This window comes from Tenrec ecaudatus, chromosome 10 (assembly GCF_050624435.1).
Source record: "Tenrec ecaudatus isolate mTenEca1 chromosome 10, mTenEca1.hap1, whole genome shotgun sequence".
Classification (NCBI taxonomy): Eukaryota; Metazoa; Chordata; class Mammalia; order Afrosoricida; family Tenrecidae; genus Tenrec; species Tenrec ecaudatus.
Genome location: NC_134539.1, coordinates 84014217 through 84029790, shown reverse-complemented (window position 1 = coordinate 84029790; position 15574 = coordinate 84014217). Strand labels below are relative to the sequence as shown.

Below are 15574 nucleotides of genomic sequence, written 5' to 3'. Positions count from 1 at the left end.
GCCATGTGACTGGACTTAATTGTGCTGGGCTTTATGCACGCCAATAAAGACCTCAGAGGACCCCAGCCTTGGATTGACCTTGAAGCTTTCTAGGAGCCCAGGAGTAAAAGCTAAAGCAGAGTTGTAACTGCTACAGTGTGGCTCGCATGCCCCAACACTGACACACAGCCCATTGGCAAAGGCTGGGAGACTTACTTGTTCAGGAAATTTAGGAAACTAGCTGTTTCATTATTAACTGAAAACGGATCTAGCTGATCAGTGATCTCTGTGTAACCTATATCAAATAACATATATTGTGCAGACTAGATTCTGAAAAATTACTAAGCACACAAACTCCCTCCCCCGCGGCCCCTCCCCCCCTGAGCAACAATCATAAACAGCCTTGTGGAAGGGAATCTGATCACCAGAATTTCAGCCACACGATTGATTTGACGTTATGGGCAGTGCAGTGGCTGAGCTCACTGCCCTGCCATGCCTAAGGCAGCCGGGGCCAGGGCTCAGATGCCAGGACCCAGGCTGGTTTTGAGTAAGAGTAGAAAAAACGGGCTCCCTGGATATGGGTGTGCAATGGACAGAGACACTAACAATTCTGGGAAACTGAGGCAGGAAGTGAAAGCAGGGAGAGGGTGAAAGGAAAACAAGAGCGTGCACCACGTCCAGCATTCCTCTCACAGGCTTTTGAACTTTTGCAGAAGCCAGGGAAACCCAGAAGGAAAGGGTGAAGGACGAAGGCAGAGCCCAAAACAGGAACAAAGTGGCCCTACGAAACCCATCCACACATGGACAATCTGCGTAGGTTCCAATTTAAATGCTCTCTCATGATTATTCATCCTTGCAACTCGGAAGTAGGACATGGCAAATTCAGGCCACTGCACTTTCATCTATAAAAGGCACGGGAAACCTCCACCCTGGAGGGGATCCTCCATGGTCACTCCTCATCCTGGACCTCAAGGATTTCATCTTACTCACGTCTGGTGCCTGCGCCATATGAAGAATCCAGGAACCACATCTCCAGACATTTCACAGGTAACTGGCTTGGGGAGGCAGGTGGGAACACGGTGAGGGCAGGGAGGCTATGGAAGAAATAGGGAGAAGGGCACTTTGGATTTTGAGTGGAAGCAAATGAGAAGAAATATCAGGGGCAGAGAAGGGGGTTAATTACTAAAAGGAGATTTGAAATTCTTCCCTGTATGGAATTCTAGAGTGAATTGTGTCAGCCTCAACTCTCAGTGGCAAAGTGAGACTCAAACTGGTCCCATTTCTGAACCAATCCCATCCCTCTCTTCAAGCCCAACAAGAGTCGTAGCCACAATTGCCAATACCCACCTCAACCCCAGGTATGTCTTTAACCGTAAAGTTGGCTTCAATCCCAGAAACAATTTGAATCTTAACACCAGTCCCAATCGAAAGTTTATCTTCGCATCCAACTTTGGTGCCTAACTGAGGCACAGCCTCATCTATGGCCCAACTTAAGTTCTGACCACAATACTAACATGAGACATAACCTCAATTCCATCCCCCAATAAGATCTAGTCCTCGCAACAAATTGGCTTCAACGTTATTATCACCTTCAACTCCAAATTCAACCCAACTCCATCCCCGTCCCAGTCCTGACCCCACTGCCAACCTTAGTTGCAGACCCAGGTCCATTCCCTTTCCCCATCCTTACCCAGGACTCAATCTGAACTGGAGCCTCATCTCTTACGTCACCTCGAATCCTCACCTTGGTTCGGACTCTGGTCCAAGTCTACCCGTTGGCCTAGCCCTTACCCTACCTGCCTGGTTGCGGTTCTTGTCTTCCTTTCAGCTCGGTAAGCCTCAGAAGTTGCGTTGACCGAAGCATGCCGATGAAATATGAAGAGCACCAAACCCTGGAGAGTGAGGAGGGAAGCCAGAAGTTTAGGACTGGTAAGAGAAAGGGAGTCCCGGAGAAGCATGTCCTAAAAGATGCTCTTGAATAGGCTGCCCGGGCTCTGCCGTAGTTCACCATGAGTCCTGGGCCAGGGGGTCATGCTTCTGGGCAAGAGGTGGCCAGGGCCGAGTCTCTGGTGGTCCCCATCGGAAGAGGAATGGGGCCCTCACAATGACAGAAATAAGGAAGGTGATAGTTGACCTGGCTCCCTGGGTTGTGTGGGGGAGAGAGGAAAAGTTAGGGTGTACTGGGAGGTCGCTGAGCATTTGGATTTGGAAGGGACATTTTATTTGCTAACCTGAGATTCCAGAGGCACTTCAGCCTGCAACATCTGGAATACCCTCAACTCTGTCTTCCCCACAGGACTATGAGTTCTAATGACAGGCTCTCCTACATCATAGTATCCCTACTTGTCCATGCACAGCCATGTAGACGTGTGTTCTTGAGGTGGGAGAGGGTCGTGTGCTGGTCTACAAAACAGATGCTCTGGTTCCCCAGCCCACCATCCTCCTAACCCCGTCTTTTCTCCAGCTTGCCTGGGCCCACTCTTCGTTCCTAGACAGCTACCTCTAGACCTCTTCTCTGGCTGCTCTCCCGTCTGGTACCCTCCTCCTCCCGACAGTCTCTCATCCTGCAGGGTCACGCCTTCTCCAGTCCTTCCAGCAGCGGGTTTGCTACGGATCCCCACTTCACCTGTTCCTCCTGGGTCTCGGTCTCCTGATGTTGATCATCATCTGTGTGTTTGGATGCCAAAGTGAGGGCCACACGGGTGGGCAGGGCTGGGGCAGTGATAGGGGACAGCGGGGAGAAAGCCATGAGGACAGTATGAAGATGAGAGTAGAAGCAATGGGGGGTGAGGTGGGGACACAGTGACCACAGCAGGGCAGGTCTGGATTCCTGGCAGCAGCAGTGCCACCAGCAGTCATCAGGGCCATGGCGGGGCGCTGTGGGACGTCATGATCGAGACATGGATGGGGTGAGAGATGAGCTCTGGGAAGGGGATTGCCAGGGGCATTGAGGAGATCGTGATGGCATTGAAGCCCTGGAGGCCGACAAAGAGGGTTGCCTCCTGGTGCTGTGGACAAAGTAAAGTTCTGGGATGGCACACGTGGTGTGCACTCAACCATCACCCTAAATGTTGGTGATGACCATTCACCTCAAGGCTCCGAGGAAGGAGGCTCCTGGTGGTCTGATTTGGTAAAGCAAACCTCACGGGGCAGCTCTATGCTGTGCGCTGGACGGTCGTCATGAACCAGAATCACCTTCACAGCCGTGGGAAGACAGAGGCCTTAAGCCTTCCAAGAGTCCGTTGACTCCTCTATAATATGGGGAACAACCGCGCCTGACCCCTGGGGTCCTTGTGAGGATCGAGCGGGACAATAGACGCTCAGCGCCCTGCTCAGTGCCTTGCACGGGGCAAGGGCCCATCTCTGCTGACTCTGATGGGCCCATCCTGCTAATCAGTTACCCAGCTTCAGAGGGACCTGTTGACCCTGAGAACGACGTCCCTCAATTTCTCATCCAGCACCGCAGCTGAGATCCAGGCACTGAAGAGTCAGGGTGAGCCTGGGGGGTGCGGAGAGGAGGGCTGGGGAGGGGAGAGGGTGGCAGCTGACTCCTGGGCACTGAGCTCCCTGTGGTCCAGATGGCAAGTTCCAAGGAATGATGACATCTGTGCAGGGTGAGCTGGAGGAACACAAGCAACAACTGCAAGCAGGTGAGACCCCCCCCCCCAGGAGTGAGTGTGGAAGGGAGTGGGCCAGGGGCTCAGAACAAAAGGGGGTGCTGCCTAGTGGATGCTGAGTTTCATGGTCCTCTAGGCCGCGGCTTGAAGGACAAGGTGCTAAGTCTGGAGAGCAACCTGGAGAAAGAGAAGCAGGAACTCAGAGCAGGTCAGAGACCCCCACTCCGTCCTCCTTGGGAAGGTGATGGAGAGTACGTGAGGGCACTGGACATCCAAGGCACTGTTCCCACTCCCAAATTGCCTGTGTCTCAGGTCATGCCAACATCTTCCTGGCAGTGCAGCAGCATGCAGCTGAGCTGCGATCCCTGACTTGTCACATGTCTGCTCTCAAGGGCAATGGTGAGGAGCGGGTGTGGGGGGAGATGCCCCCCGGGGCTGTGTCCATTTCTCTACGCACTTTCCTGAGCAGCGTCTAAGACGTATACTTCTCTGTTCTCCAAGCCTCTCAGAGTACGTGCTGTCCTATGAACTGGGCGGAATACAGAGGCAGTTGCTACTGGTTCTCTGTGACCGGGAAGACTTGGCCCCAAGCACAGCAGTACTGCCAGATGGAGAATGCCCACCTGGTGGTGGTGAATTCACAGGAAGAACAGGTGAAGCCCCCAGAAACTCTCATTGGGGAGGGTGGCTGGTCAGGGGTTGGGGAAGACTACCACCCCATCTTCTCCCTCCCTAGAATTTTATCCAGTACCGAATAGGTGCTATAAATACCTGGATGGGCCTCACGGATGAACACGGGCCTTGGAAATGGGAGGATGGGACGGACTATGAGACAGGCTTCAAGTGAGTGTGTGTCTTCTCCCACAGCCCTTCTCCCTCTGCTCGCCCTGACAGGTGCCCTGGATCCCCCCAAGGACTTAGGGAAGGGTGGTTCTCTAGGAGCCCATCTCTGTTCTGTGTCCTTAGGAACTGGAGGCCAGAACAGCCAGACAACTGGTATGGGCACGGCCTAGGCGGAGGCGAGGATTGCGCTCACTTCACTGAGAATGGTGCCTGGAACGATGATGTCTGCTTGAGGCCCTACCGCTGGGTCTGCGAGACCAGGCTGACTGAGGCCAGTTAGAATCTACCTCTCCTTCTGCCCAAATGCTCTAGAATTGTGGTTCTCCCATCTTCCCAGGGATTATCATCTAGGATACTATGAGAAGGGCGAAGGATGGTATCTGAAAAATGTGAACTCATGTTCAGAGGTGTGGAGAGATTGAAACCTGCCTCTTTCTAGATTTTACTGTAAAGCTAATTATCTTTTTTAAAAATAAAAAGCAGAATAAAAGGAGAAAAAGGCTTAAAAATGCAGCATTTTCTGGTTATTGGGGACTAGTTTGGGAGCAGATTTATTGCTCTGAAGGCCCCGTGGGCAGGTGCAAGTGCTGTGTGTGTTTGGGCTCTGGATCCCTGGATCTCAGCTGTAAAATACTATTGTTCCTGGGAGCCATTCTCCTCGTGGCAGCCCCCACAGGAATAGAATCACTCCAACATGCTGAGCGCTTCAAGAACCTTGAATGAAACTCATCTCTGCCCAATGGATTCATGACATCAACGGAAGCAACAGCGCCAGGCAGGCTAACAGGGGGCCTGATATGCAAAGAGAGGGCCACAGTCCAGAGCCACCTCACAGCTGCGGACAAGCAGTAGCAAGGGAAGGAAGCACCAAATGACAAGAACCAACCACCCAAGAGCAGAGCTGAAGGACACACAGACGTAACAGGCCTTGAAAGGATTATTAACAAACACTGACAACCTATGCACTCACAAAGACCTCCACCCAGTCCCTACCAGAAAAATTCTCGGGCATTCTTACAAATGCTATCAGACATGATCACAGAAATAAATATAAAAATCATCTTCCACACATAAAATTTTATCTTCTTTCTAACTAATTTTTTTTCACTTAGAATAAAAATCAAAATGGAAAAGGTAGTTGATTTAGAAATGATCAAGGACAGCACTGTGAATTAAGTCCAACTGACTTGATGGCAGGATCTTCTGGTTTTGGGGGCAAAATCTTTATAAACACTAATTGCCCATCCTTTCTTCCCCAGCACTGCTGACTACATTCAAACCCCAACCTTCAGATTAGTAATTAAATATACACCACACGGGCGTTTTAGGAACCTCAAGGAATAAAATAAAAAACAAAACAAAACTAAAATCTGTCCCCACTCCATCGATTCTGATTCTCAGTTCTTCTATCTGGCAGGGCAGAGCTGGCTCACAGGCTTCCCAAAGGGGTAAATCTTTCTGAGAGCACTGCTACATCTTTCTCTTGTGGAGCAACTGGGGGTTTTGAACCACTGGGCTTTTGGTTAGCAGTCAAGTGCTTAACCAGGGTGCTACCAGGGCTCCTCAAGGAACAAAATGTATCTCTGAAAATGGAAGGAATTTACAAAAATTATGAGCAAAATCTGTGAAATAGAAAATAAAAAGGTGGAAACACTAGAGAAACCTGATTCTTTTAAGGTATAAATGATATTCATAATGCGTGAATAAGCAAATGAGGTGAAGAAAGCTGATGGTGCCTGGCTATCAAAAGATATGGCATCTGGGGTCCTAAAGACTTGAAGATAAACAAGCGGCCATCTAGCTCAGAAGCAACAGTGCCCACGCGGAAGAAGCACACCAGCCTGCGTGATCATGAGGTGCCAAAAAGCTCAGTTATCAGGTATCAGATAATAAAAAAATCACATCATTTTGTGCTCACCTTGCTAATATAATCACTGAAGACAAATGGGTGCATAAGCAAATGTGGTGAAGAAAGCTGATGGTGTCCGGCTATCAAAAGATATAGTATCTAGAGTCTTAAAGGCTTTAAGGTAAAGAAGTGGCCACTAGCTCAGAAGCAACAAAGCTCACATGGAAGAAGCACACTAGCCTGTGTGATCATGAGTGTCGAAGGGATCAGGTATCAGGCATCATCAGAACAAAAAAATCATATCATTGTGAATGAGGGGAGTGCAGAGTGGAGACGCAATGCCCATCTGTAGGCAACGGGACATCTCCTTACAGAAGGGATGCTGCGAGGTGACATGCCAGTCAGGGTGCAATGTAGAAACGATGAAACACACAGCCTTCCTCTCATTCCTAAATGGTCCCCTGTCCCGACTATCATGATCCCAATTCTACTTTACAATTATGTCTAGACCAGAGGATGTGTTAGGCAGATAGGGCAGGGATGGGATGTCCATTAACGGATGCCCAGAGAGCCAAGCACGAGAACAAAGGGTGGTACACTGCCCATGTTCAGATGCCTAGGGTTTCCCACTGGTGGGCATGGGTGGGCACTAATCCTGGATCGGCCCACCTGGGCCAGGTGAATTCAATTCAGCCAACGGGGTCGATCTGGGGTCGTCCACCTTGCCTCCCCGTGGAATCCTTGAAAAGGCAGGAGCCCAGAAGGAGAGGGAGAGAACTTGGAGGAGAACTTGGGAGAGATCTAACAGAGAGTTACAGGGAAAGAGATCTTTGCGCGATGCTGAGCAGTCTCTGCCAGGCTGCATGGTCGGGATGAATCCTGAGTGCTGTGTAAAACCTGAAACTTCTACTAACTCTCATTAAACTCACTTGGATCATGAGCCAGGCTTTGGCGTGAATTCTTTCTCACGCGGAGTCAAGGACCGAGGTGCAACTCTATCTCCAAAGAGATCTAACAGATGTACACTGGTACAGATAGGAACTGGAAACACAGGGAACCCAGGGTGGATGATCTCTTTAGGACCAGGAGGGTGGAGTTAGGATGGGGTGGAAATGGGGAACCAATTACAAGGATCTACATGTAACCTTGTCCCTGGAGGACTGACTGTAGAAAAGTGGGTGAAGGGAGACGTTGGACCGTGCAAGATATGACAAAATAATAATTTATAAATAAATTATCAAGGGTTTATGAGGGAGGGTGGAGTGGGGTGGGAGGTAAAAAATGAGGAGGTGATGCCAGGGAGTTAAGTGGAGAGCAAAAGTTTTGAGAATGATGAGGGCAATGAATATACAAATGTGCTTTACACAATTGATGGATGTATGGATTGTGATAAGAGTTCTATGAGTCCCTAAAAATGATTAAAAACATAATAATAACACTTGCAAAAAAAGTTGGTAGGGCGGAAATTGGCCACTCCATAGGACTCACCCATCGTGAGCTCTACTGCTGCCAGACCAGAAAATTGGGAGGAAAGGTGAAGGAAATGGGGAGGTGGAGTCCTGACATTAGAACTAGGGTATTAGGGTGTCTCCTAAATCCTCTTTTTTGCGTGTGATTTCCACTCACAAGGCAAACCAAGAACACTCTAAAGTCCTCTAGGTTTGGCGATCCCGTGGGCGCCAGCTGGAAAGCTCCTTGTGCCCTTGCTGGGAGCAGCGATTTTTCCATGCTGACATTCTAAAGGGGACATAATCCCAGACACCATGAGAATCCCACACCAGAGCGCTCCTGGCTGGTGGCTGCCTTTATCTCACAGCCTGGGGAGTGGGGGTGGCAGGTGCCATAATTTGGAGTAGAAGTAAAAGCAGATTTTTACCTGAGGGAGTTCGTGTGTGGTGTGGGAGAAAATAGGCAGATAGTCGGAGTCCAGGGAGTGAATTTAGTTCCAATTGGCTGAGAAGGAAACAACCCCCCTGATAAGCTGGATCTCCCCCTCTGGGAATTAGCCTGACAGCCCCCAAATCATAGCACATCACAAGGATAATATAAAAAAGGGTGAAATATATATTATTGGCTAAATCTCAAACCCCAGCCTTGTTGCTGAGCTCAGCATATAGATGGGGAGGGGTGTGTGTTAGCATACATCAGCATAAGAAGAAACCTATTTAAGGACTGCCAGAACTAAGCTACAGGACCTGGCAACTTTTTTGCATAAGAAAGACCTGCTGTAGCAAGTCTCAGCTTCAAAAAGCATGGAGCTGCAGCCCAGAGACTGTGGGAGACCATTTAATTTGATTCTATTCTAGCTGGCCAGAGTGATAAAAAATAAAATCCTATGATCTAGTAGGGGACCAGCAGTCTAGATAAGACAATAAGCCCAGCTTCCCTCTCAGTGATTCTACACATAGATTGGGAGGTCCTGCCTATCTTGGGGCCCTTGATGGGGCTGTGGGAACAGCCTGGGGAGTGACCTTGTTGCAGTGCTACATACAGCACAAGGCAGGTATACCAGTGAACACCAGCACTCAACCCTACATCAAGCGGGTACACCACCCCACTACCTTGAAGAAGAGTTGGAACTCCTCTAGCCTCACGGACAATTGTTCAAGTCTCAGCTATCTCCTTACCTAGTACTCTATTTCTTCTCCCTTTATTCACTAGCCCTTCTACCTTTCCCACTGCAGTCAATCTCAACGAGCTCAGGTTTGTGTTGTTTTCCCCCCTCTTTAAAATTTTTTCCCCTCTTTCTCCTCTTCTCTCCGACACTCTCCTATCATACACCACTACTGGCTTCCAGATCACTACCCTCCACTTAGGGCAAATCAACCCAAATAGCAGGGGGAACTCCAGCCTGCTCTCCGTGGAAGTCCTGTACAGCACATAAGGCAGCTGAGACAAACACCTACACTGCGCTGCGCTACTGTGGAAACCTCTGTCGGACCTCTAAGATGATCTCATCAACTAGGGAAATTCTCCCCAGCACCACTGGGTCCCTGCATTAAAAGGGCACACCAACCTGCCATTGTGGGGCAGGGTTTAAACCCCTGTTGCCCCACATTCAAGCAATCAGGGACCAGCTATCTCTATTCTTTATTACCTCTTTCTCTTCCCTCTACCATCACAGCCAATCTTAGTGAACACAGCTGTTTTTTCTGTCCTTCTTTCTCTTTCTCCCTCTCCTCTTTCTTTCTTCTCTTCGCTTCTCTCTCTGCTTGTATGGTTCTCTCTTCTCCTTCTCATTCCTTGCACATGCTACTTACTGCTGGTTTCCAGACTCCTACCCTCTGTCTAGGGCAACTCTGCCCACTCAGTGGGCAGCCTGATCCTTAAGACAGTGCTGCACACAGGATAAGTCAGTGCTACACACAGTAGAGCACGGGGTCAGCTATTTATTTATATATTTAAAAAAGTAACTCTCCTTCTTTTTCTTTTTTCCTCCATTTTCTTTCTTTCTTTGTGATCTTCTTTCACTTTTTCTTCTCTTCTCCTCTTCTCCTAGCTCTTCTCTCTTTCATGACACAGCCTCACAGATTCAACCCCCCTTTTGTTGTTTTCTTTTCTTTATTTCTTTTTAAAATTTTACAGTTTTCACTTTTGTTTACTGTTATTTTAGTTGTATGTGTGTGAGTTGGCATCAGTTTGCTTGGCATTGTTACTCCACTCTGTGTCTTCTTCATCTCTTTTTCCTCTCCTTTCACTCTCTTTCTTATCACAAGCCACTAGCGACCTCCAGGCAACTCCCTTCTGCCTAGGGCAGCTCTGAGGGCACAACTGGGGGAACCCATAAGCCCATTTATTGTCTTTGGAAGCAGCTGGGGAATTTGCGCTGGTCCTCCTCCACACACCAACCAGAAGGAGGCTCTCCCCTGAAAACAGTGGGGGCACCCCGAGCCTAAACCCCTAGGCCCTGCAAGTGACTGTGGTAACACTTGACCACCACTGGTGGGGCTCCATGCTACTGTGGGAACATCCTCTCAACCTCCAAGGCGATCTCTCTGTCTACAGTAAATCCCCTGCCAGCTACAGAGTTCTACACCAATGAGGGTATACCAACATGCCCTCTTCAGCACTCCAGTTGCAGAGGAAAATACCACAGGCCAGCCAAGGTGCTCCAAGAACTGTGAAGCTTACTTAGAGATTGGCCAGGGAAACGATGCCCTTGTGGGCCCACAACAATCTGAGCAGCATCACATCAACACACATTCCAAATAACAGAATACTGGACAGCTAGGATAAGAGTGAAACCACAAGAAGATATAGCAATAGCCTGAACCCTCAGTACAGCTACCGGAAGGTACTTCATAGAAGTACTCAAACTAATCCCCAAGAGAGAGCCCAGGGCTCTTCGACTCAGGAAGATGGCACCCGGCTCCTCTAAAATAACAAATAAACAGCAACCAGTTCTAACAACTTCAACGAAAAAGTAGAAGAAACAAAAGACAGTGCCGGAAGAAGTCATGAACCTAATGATGGGCATAGAAGAAGCAGATATTGACCTGCCACAAAAGAAATGTTCAAAATGCTGCTTGAAGTCATAAGCAATATGAAGGAAGCAATGCAGAAAAAGATGAAATGATAGAGGAGATAAAGGCAACACACCAAAGGGAAATGCAAGAGTTAAGGGATGAAATAACAAAAGCCAGTGACAAATTGACAGAGTTTGCCAATAGGCTTGAGGAGGCAGAGAATCACACCAGTGACCCAGGGAAGAGCCAAGCAGATCTTAGCAAACGGGAAAAGTAGTCAAATAAGACAATCAAAGAAGCTGAAGAAAACTTGAGAGTCATGTCTGATGCTATGAAAAGAAAAAATATTAGAATAATTAGATTACTGGAACAAGACACAGCAAAGAAGTCAACAGCGAAAATAGCAAGAGAATTCTTGGAGGAAAACTTCCCCTGTGTAATAAATGAAAATCAGGCAACCATTCAAGAGGCTGAAAGAACACCAGCCAGATTTAATCCCAAGAAGAAGTCACCAAGACAAATAATTGTCAAATTATCCAACTATGAGAAAAGGAGATCATAAAAACAGCTAGGGAAAAGCAAACAGTCATGTATAAAGGTACCCCAATAAAAGTATGTTCAGACCTATCAGCGGAAATGATGAAGAAGAGGAGGAAAGGGAGTAATATATCCCCCAAATTGAAGGAAAACAATGCAAACCCAAGAATACTACCCAGCCAAATTACCTATTAAGATAGATGGAGAAGTAAGAGTCTTCTTAGGAAAGGACAAACTCAAAGAATACATAAAAAGAAACCTAGTCCTACAGAAGATCCTTGCCAATCCACTATGGGCAGAGGATCCTCACTCAACAAGGGCAAATAAGAGACCATCACATAGAACACCTACAATCATAGGGCAACAATGAGGAAACAGCCCCCAGGATAGCATCAGCTCAATAGTGGAAAAAAGGCAAACAAACCACACACAACACAAACAGATAAGATAGATTGATAGGAAAATATCCAACACATAAGGTACAGATGTTACCACAGAGTCCACATATGGATATAATAACACTGAATATCAATGGTTTGAACTCAGACATTAAAAGGCAGAGGCTAACAGACTGGCTCAGGATACAACCCATTGATCTGCTCCCTCCAAGAGACTCATCTCAAGCTTGCAGACAAAAAGAGGTTGAGAATTAAAGGCTGAAGAAAAATATGCCAAACAAATGGCAATGAAAAAAAGCAGGGCTAGTGATCTTAACATGTGACCAAATTGATCTTAAGATACAGGCCGTAACAAGAGACAAGGAGGGGTACTATATAATGCTCATGGGAACAATAGACCAAGAACCAGTGAGCATAATAAACATATGCACCTAACGAGAGACCTGTGAAATTTGTAAATCTGACACTCCAAAAGATGAAAAAAGAGACCACAGGCTCAACAATTATAGTTGATGACTTTAATACACCACTCTCTGAAAAAGACAGATCATTGGGAAAGAAACTCAACAAGAAGGTACAGATCTAAATAGCACAATTGGACGACTTAACTTGATAGATATTTTCAGAGCTTTCCACCCTCATGCAAAACTAAATTCACATTCTTTTCAAACCCACATGGCACATATTCGAAAATAGACCACATCCTGGGACACAAGTTGAACTTGAGAAAATTCAAGCACAGAGGTTATACAGACATCTCTTTCTGATCACTGTGCCATAAAGCTAGAAATTAAGAAAAGGACTGTGAAGAAAACAAGGGAAACCTTTGGATGATGCAGATTTCCCTTTTGCAAAAGGAGTGGGTACTGACCCAGATCAGAGATGAAATCAGGAAGTATGTAGAAACCAATGAGAATGAAAGTATAGTGTACCAAAAACTGTCGGATACAGCAAAGGCATTTATCAGAGGAAGGTTGATAGCAATAAATGCACACATTAAAAAAGAAGAGAGACTCATGGATGATATGCTGGCATAAAACTTACACCAACTATATCAGAGTCAACAGAACAATCCTACTAATATCAAGAGGATAGATATAATAAAAATCAGAGCCGAGATACAGGAGAAGGAAAACAAGAAAAGTATGGAAAAAAATTAATGCCGCTAAAAGTTGGTTCTTTGAAAGTATTAACAGAATTGATAGACCTCTGGCAAACCTCACCAAAGAAAGGAAGGAACAAATGACATTTGCAAGGATGTGGGATGAAAGAGAGGACATTACAATGGACCCTAAGGAAATCAAAGGGATAATTACACAGTATTATGAATTCAACAATTTGGAAGACAGACAAATATTGGGAAACACAATCCTTCCCTAGACTACCCCAGATGATGTCAAGAGCCTCAACAGACACATTGCAATGGAAGAAATAGACAAGGTAATCAAGCGATTACCAACCAAAACTCCATTGGGCCAGATGGTTTCTTTCTTTCTTTTTTTTTTTTTACATTTTATTAGGGGCTCATACAACTCTTATCACAATCCATACATATACATACATCAATTGTATAAAGCACATCTGTACATTCTTTTCCCTAATCATTTTCAAAGCATTTATTCTACACTTAAGCCCTTTGCATCAGGTAAGCCAGATGGTTTCACAGGAGAATTCTACCAAGCATTCAGGGACGAACTGACACCAATCCTGTACCCAGAACATAGAAAAAGACGGAAAACTCCTAAACTCTTTCTATAAAGCTAGTATAACTCTGATACTTAAAGTGGGCAAAGATACCATAAGAATCGAGAACTACAGACCAATATCCCTCATGAACATTGACGCAAAAATCCTTAACAAAATACTGGCTAATAGAATACAAAAGCATATTAAAAAATTAATTGACCATGACCAAGTGGAATTCATACCAGGGATGCAGGGATGGTTCAACATATGAAAGACCATCAGCATTATTCATCATATTGGCAGGAAAAATGGTAAGAACCACACGATAATATTGATAGATGCGGAAAAAGCATTAGAAAATATCCAACAGGCATTCCTGTTTAAGACACTCAGGAACATAGGAATAGAAGGAAAATTCCTCAATATTATACAAGCCATACATGAAAAACCAACTGCCAACGTGGTAGTTAACAGAGAAAAGATGAAAACAATTCCACTGAAAAAGGGGACCAGACAAGGATGCCCCTTATCACCACTCCTATTTAACATCGTACTGGAGGTCCTAGCTAACAACATAAGACAAAGGAATTCGAGGTATTCAGCTGGGGAAGAGGCAAAATTATCAATATTCATAGACCATATGATTCTATATATCGAAGATCCCTTAAACTCCACAAGCAGAGTGTTGGAAGCAATAAAGGAATATGGCAGAGTGGCAGGATACAAGATCAACAAGCAGAAGTCTATTAGAGTGCTCTACACATCAGACAAGTTCACAGAAGAGACAATTAAAAAGGTAGTGCCCTTTACACTAGCCAAGCACACATTGAAATACCTAGGGATATACCTGACTAAAAAAATGTAAGACACGTATGAGTCCAATTATAAAACACTATTACAAGATATCAAGGATGACCTCAACAAATGGAAGAATATCCCATGCTCGTGGATTGGCAGACTCAATATAGCAAAGATGTCAGTTCTGCTCAAGGCACTATATAAGTCCAATGCTATCCCGATTCGAATACCACCATCCTTCTTCAAACAAATGGAAAAACAGATTACCTCCTTCATATGGAGGGTGAAGAATCCCTGAATTAGCAGAGAACTCCTCAAGAAAAAGAATAAAGTGGGAGGACTTGCTCTACTGGACTTTAGCACGCACTATACAGCCACAGTAGTAAAAACAGTGTGGTACTGCTATAATGACAGATATTCAGACCAATGGAAAAGAGCTGAAGACCCATTAATAAAAACATCAGCATACAGGCAACTGATCCTTGATGAAGGCCCAAAAATAGTAAATGGGAAGCAGGTGCCATCTTCAATAAATGGTGCTGGAAAAAATGCATAACTACCTTCAGAAAAATGAAGCAAGACCCTTACCTCACTCCATGCACAAGAATAAACTCACGGTAGATCACAGACCTTGAGGTAAAACCCCAAACAATTAGGGCCATTAATGAGGGAATTGGGACGAACCTGAGAACCTTGGCACAGAGAATCCATAGGCTATCAGAAATAGGCACTCCATGCACAAGAATAAACTCACGGTAGATCACAGACCTTGAGGTAAAACCCCAAACAATTAGGGCCATTAATGAGGGAATTGGGATGAACCTGAGAACCTTGGCACAGAGAATCCATAGGCTATCAGAAATAGGGAGGGATACAAATACAGAGGAGTCACAAATATAAAAGTGGACTATTCTGTAGCTAAGACTCCTGAGTCTATCGAAAGAATTCAACAAGAGAGTAATAAGAGAGTCCACCCACTGGGAAAACATCTTTAGCAATGACATATCAGACATTGGCCTTATTACTTAACTCTACAATACGTTGCAAGGTTACAATAAGAGAAAAAGTAATTGCCCACTGAGGAGGTGGGCAAAGGACCTGAACAGAAGTTTCACAGTCTGAAATCCTATGGCCAATAAACGTATGAGAAAATGCTCCCTATCTTTAGCCATAAGAGAAATGCAAATCAAAACAACTATGAGATACCACCTAACACCCTCAAAGATAGCCTAATTAAAAAAATCAGAAAGCAACAAGTGTTGGAGGGGCTGTGGTGAGGTAGGAACTCTGGTTCACTGCTGGTGGACCTGTAAGTATGTGCAGCCAATATGGAAATCGATTTGGTGATTTCTCAAACAGATGGAAATTGAGCTCCCATATGACGTAGCAATTCCCCTACTG

General features: G+C 45.9%; 1 protein-coding gene across 1 annotated transcript; it reads left to right on the top strand.

Moving 5' to 3' along the window:
* Nucleotides 1–1841: 1841 nt before the first annotated feature.
* On the top strand, nucleotides 1842–4719 carry LOC142458052 (C-type lectin domain family 10 member A-like). Its single transcript, XM_075559107.1, has 9 exons — nucleotides 1842–1908; nucleotides 2550–2666; nucleotides 3377–3472; nucleotides 3558–3629; nucleotides 3733–3804; nucleotides 3909–3995; nucleotides 4098–4249; nucleotides 4333–4439; nucleotides 4563–4719. Exons 1-9 carry the CDS (start codon nucleotides 1842–1844, stop codon nucleotides 4717–4719), a joined length of 927 nt encoding a protein of 308 aa, XP_075415222.1.
* Nucleotides 4720–15574: the final 10855 nt, after the last annotated feature.

Coding starts and splice junctions, on each gene's coding strand:
- LOC142458052 (XM_075559107.1), top strand. CDS start 1,842: ATGCCGATGAAATATGAAGAGCACCAAACCCTGGAGAGTGAGGAGGGA. Junction 1,909..2,549: donor AAGCCAGAAGTTTAGGACTG/GTAAGAGAAAGG, acceptor CTCATCCTGCAG/GGTCACGCCTTCTCCAGTCC. Junction 4,440..4,562: donor GACTATGAGACAGGCTTCAA/GTGAGTGTGTGT, acceptor CTGTGTCCTTAG/GAACTGGAGGCCAGAACAGC.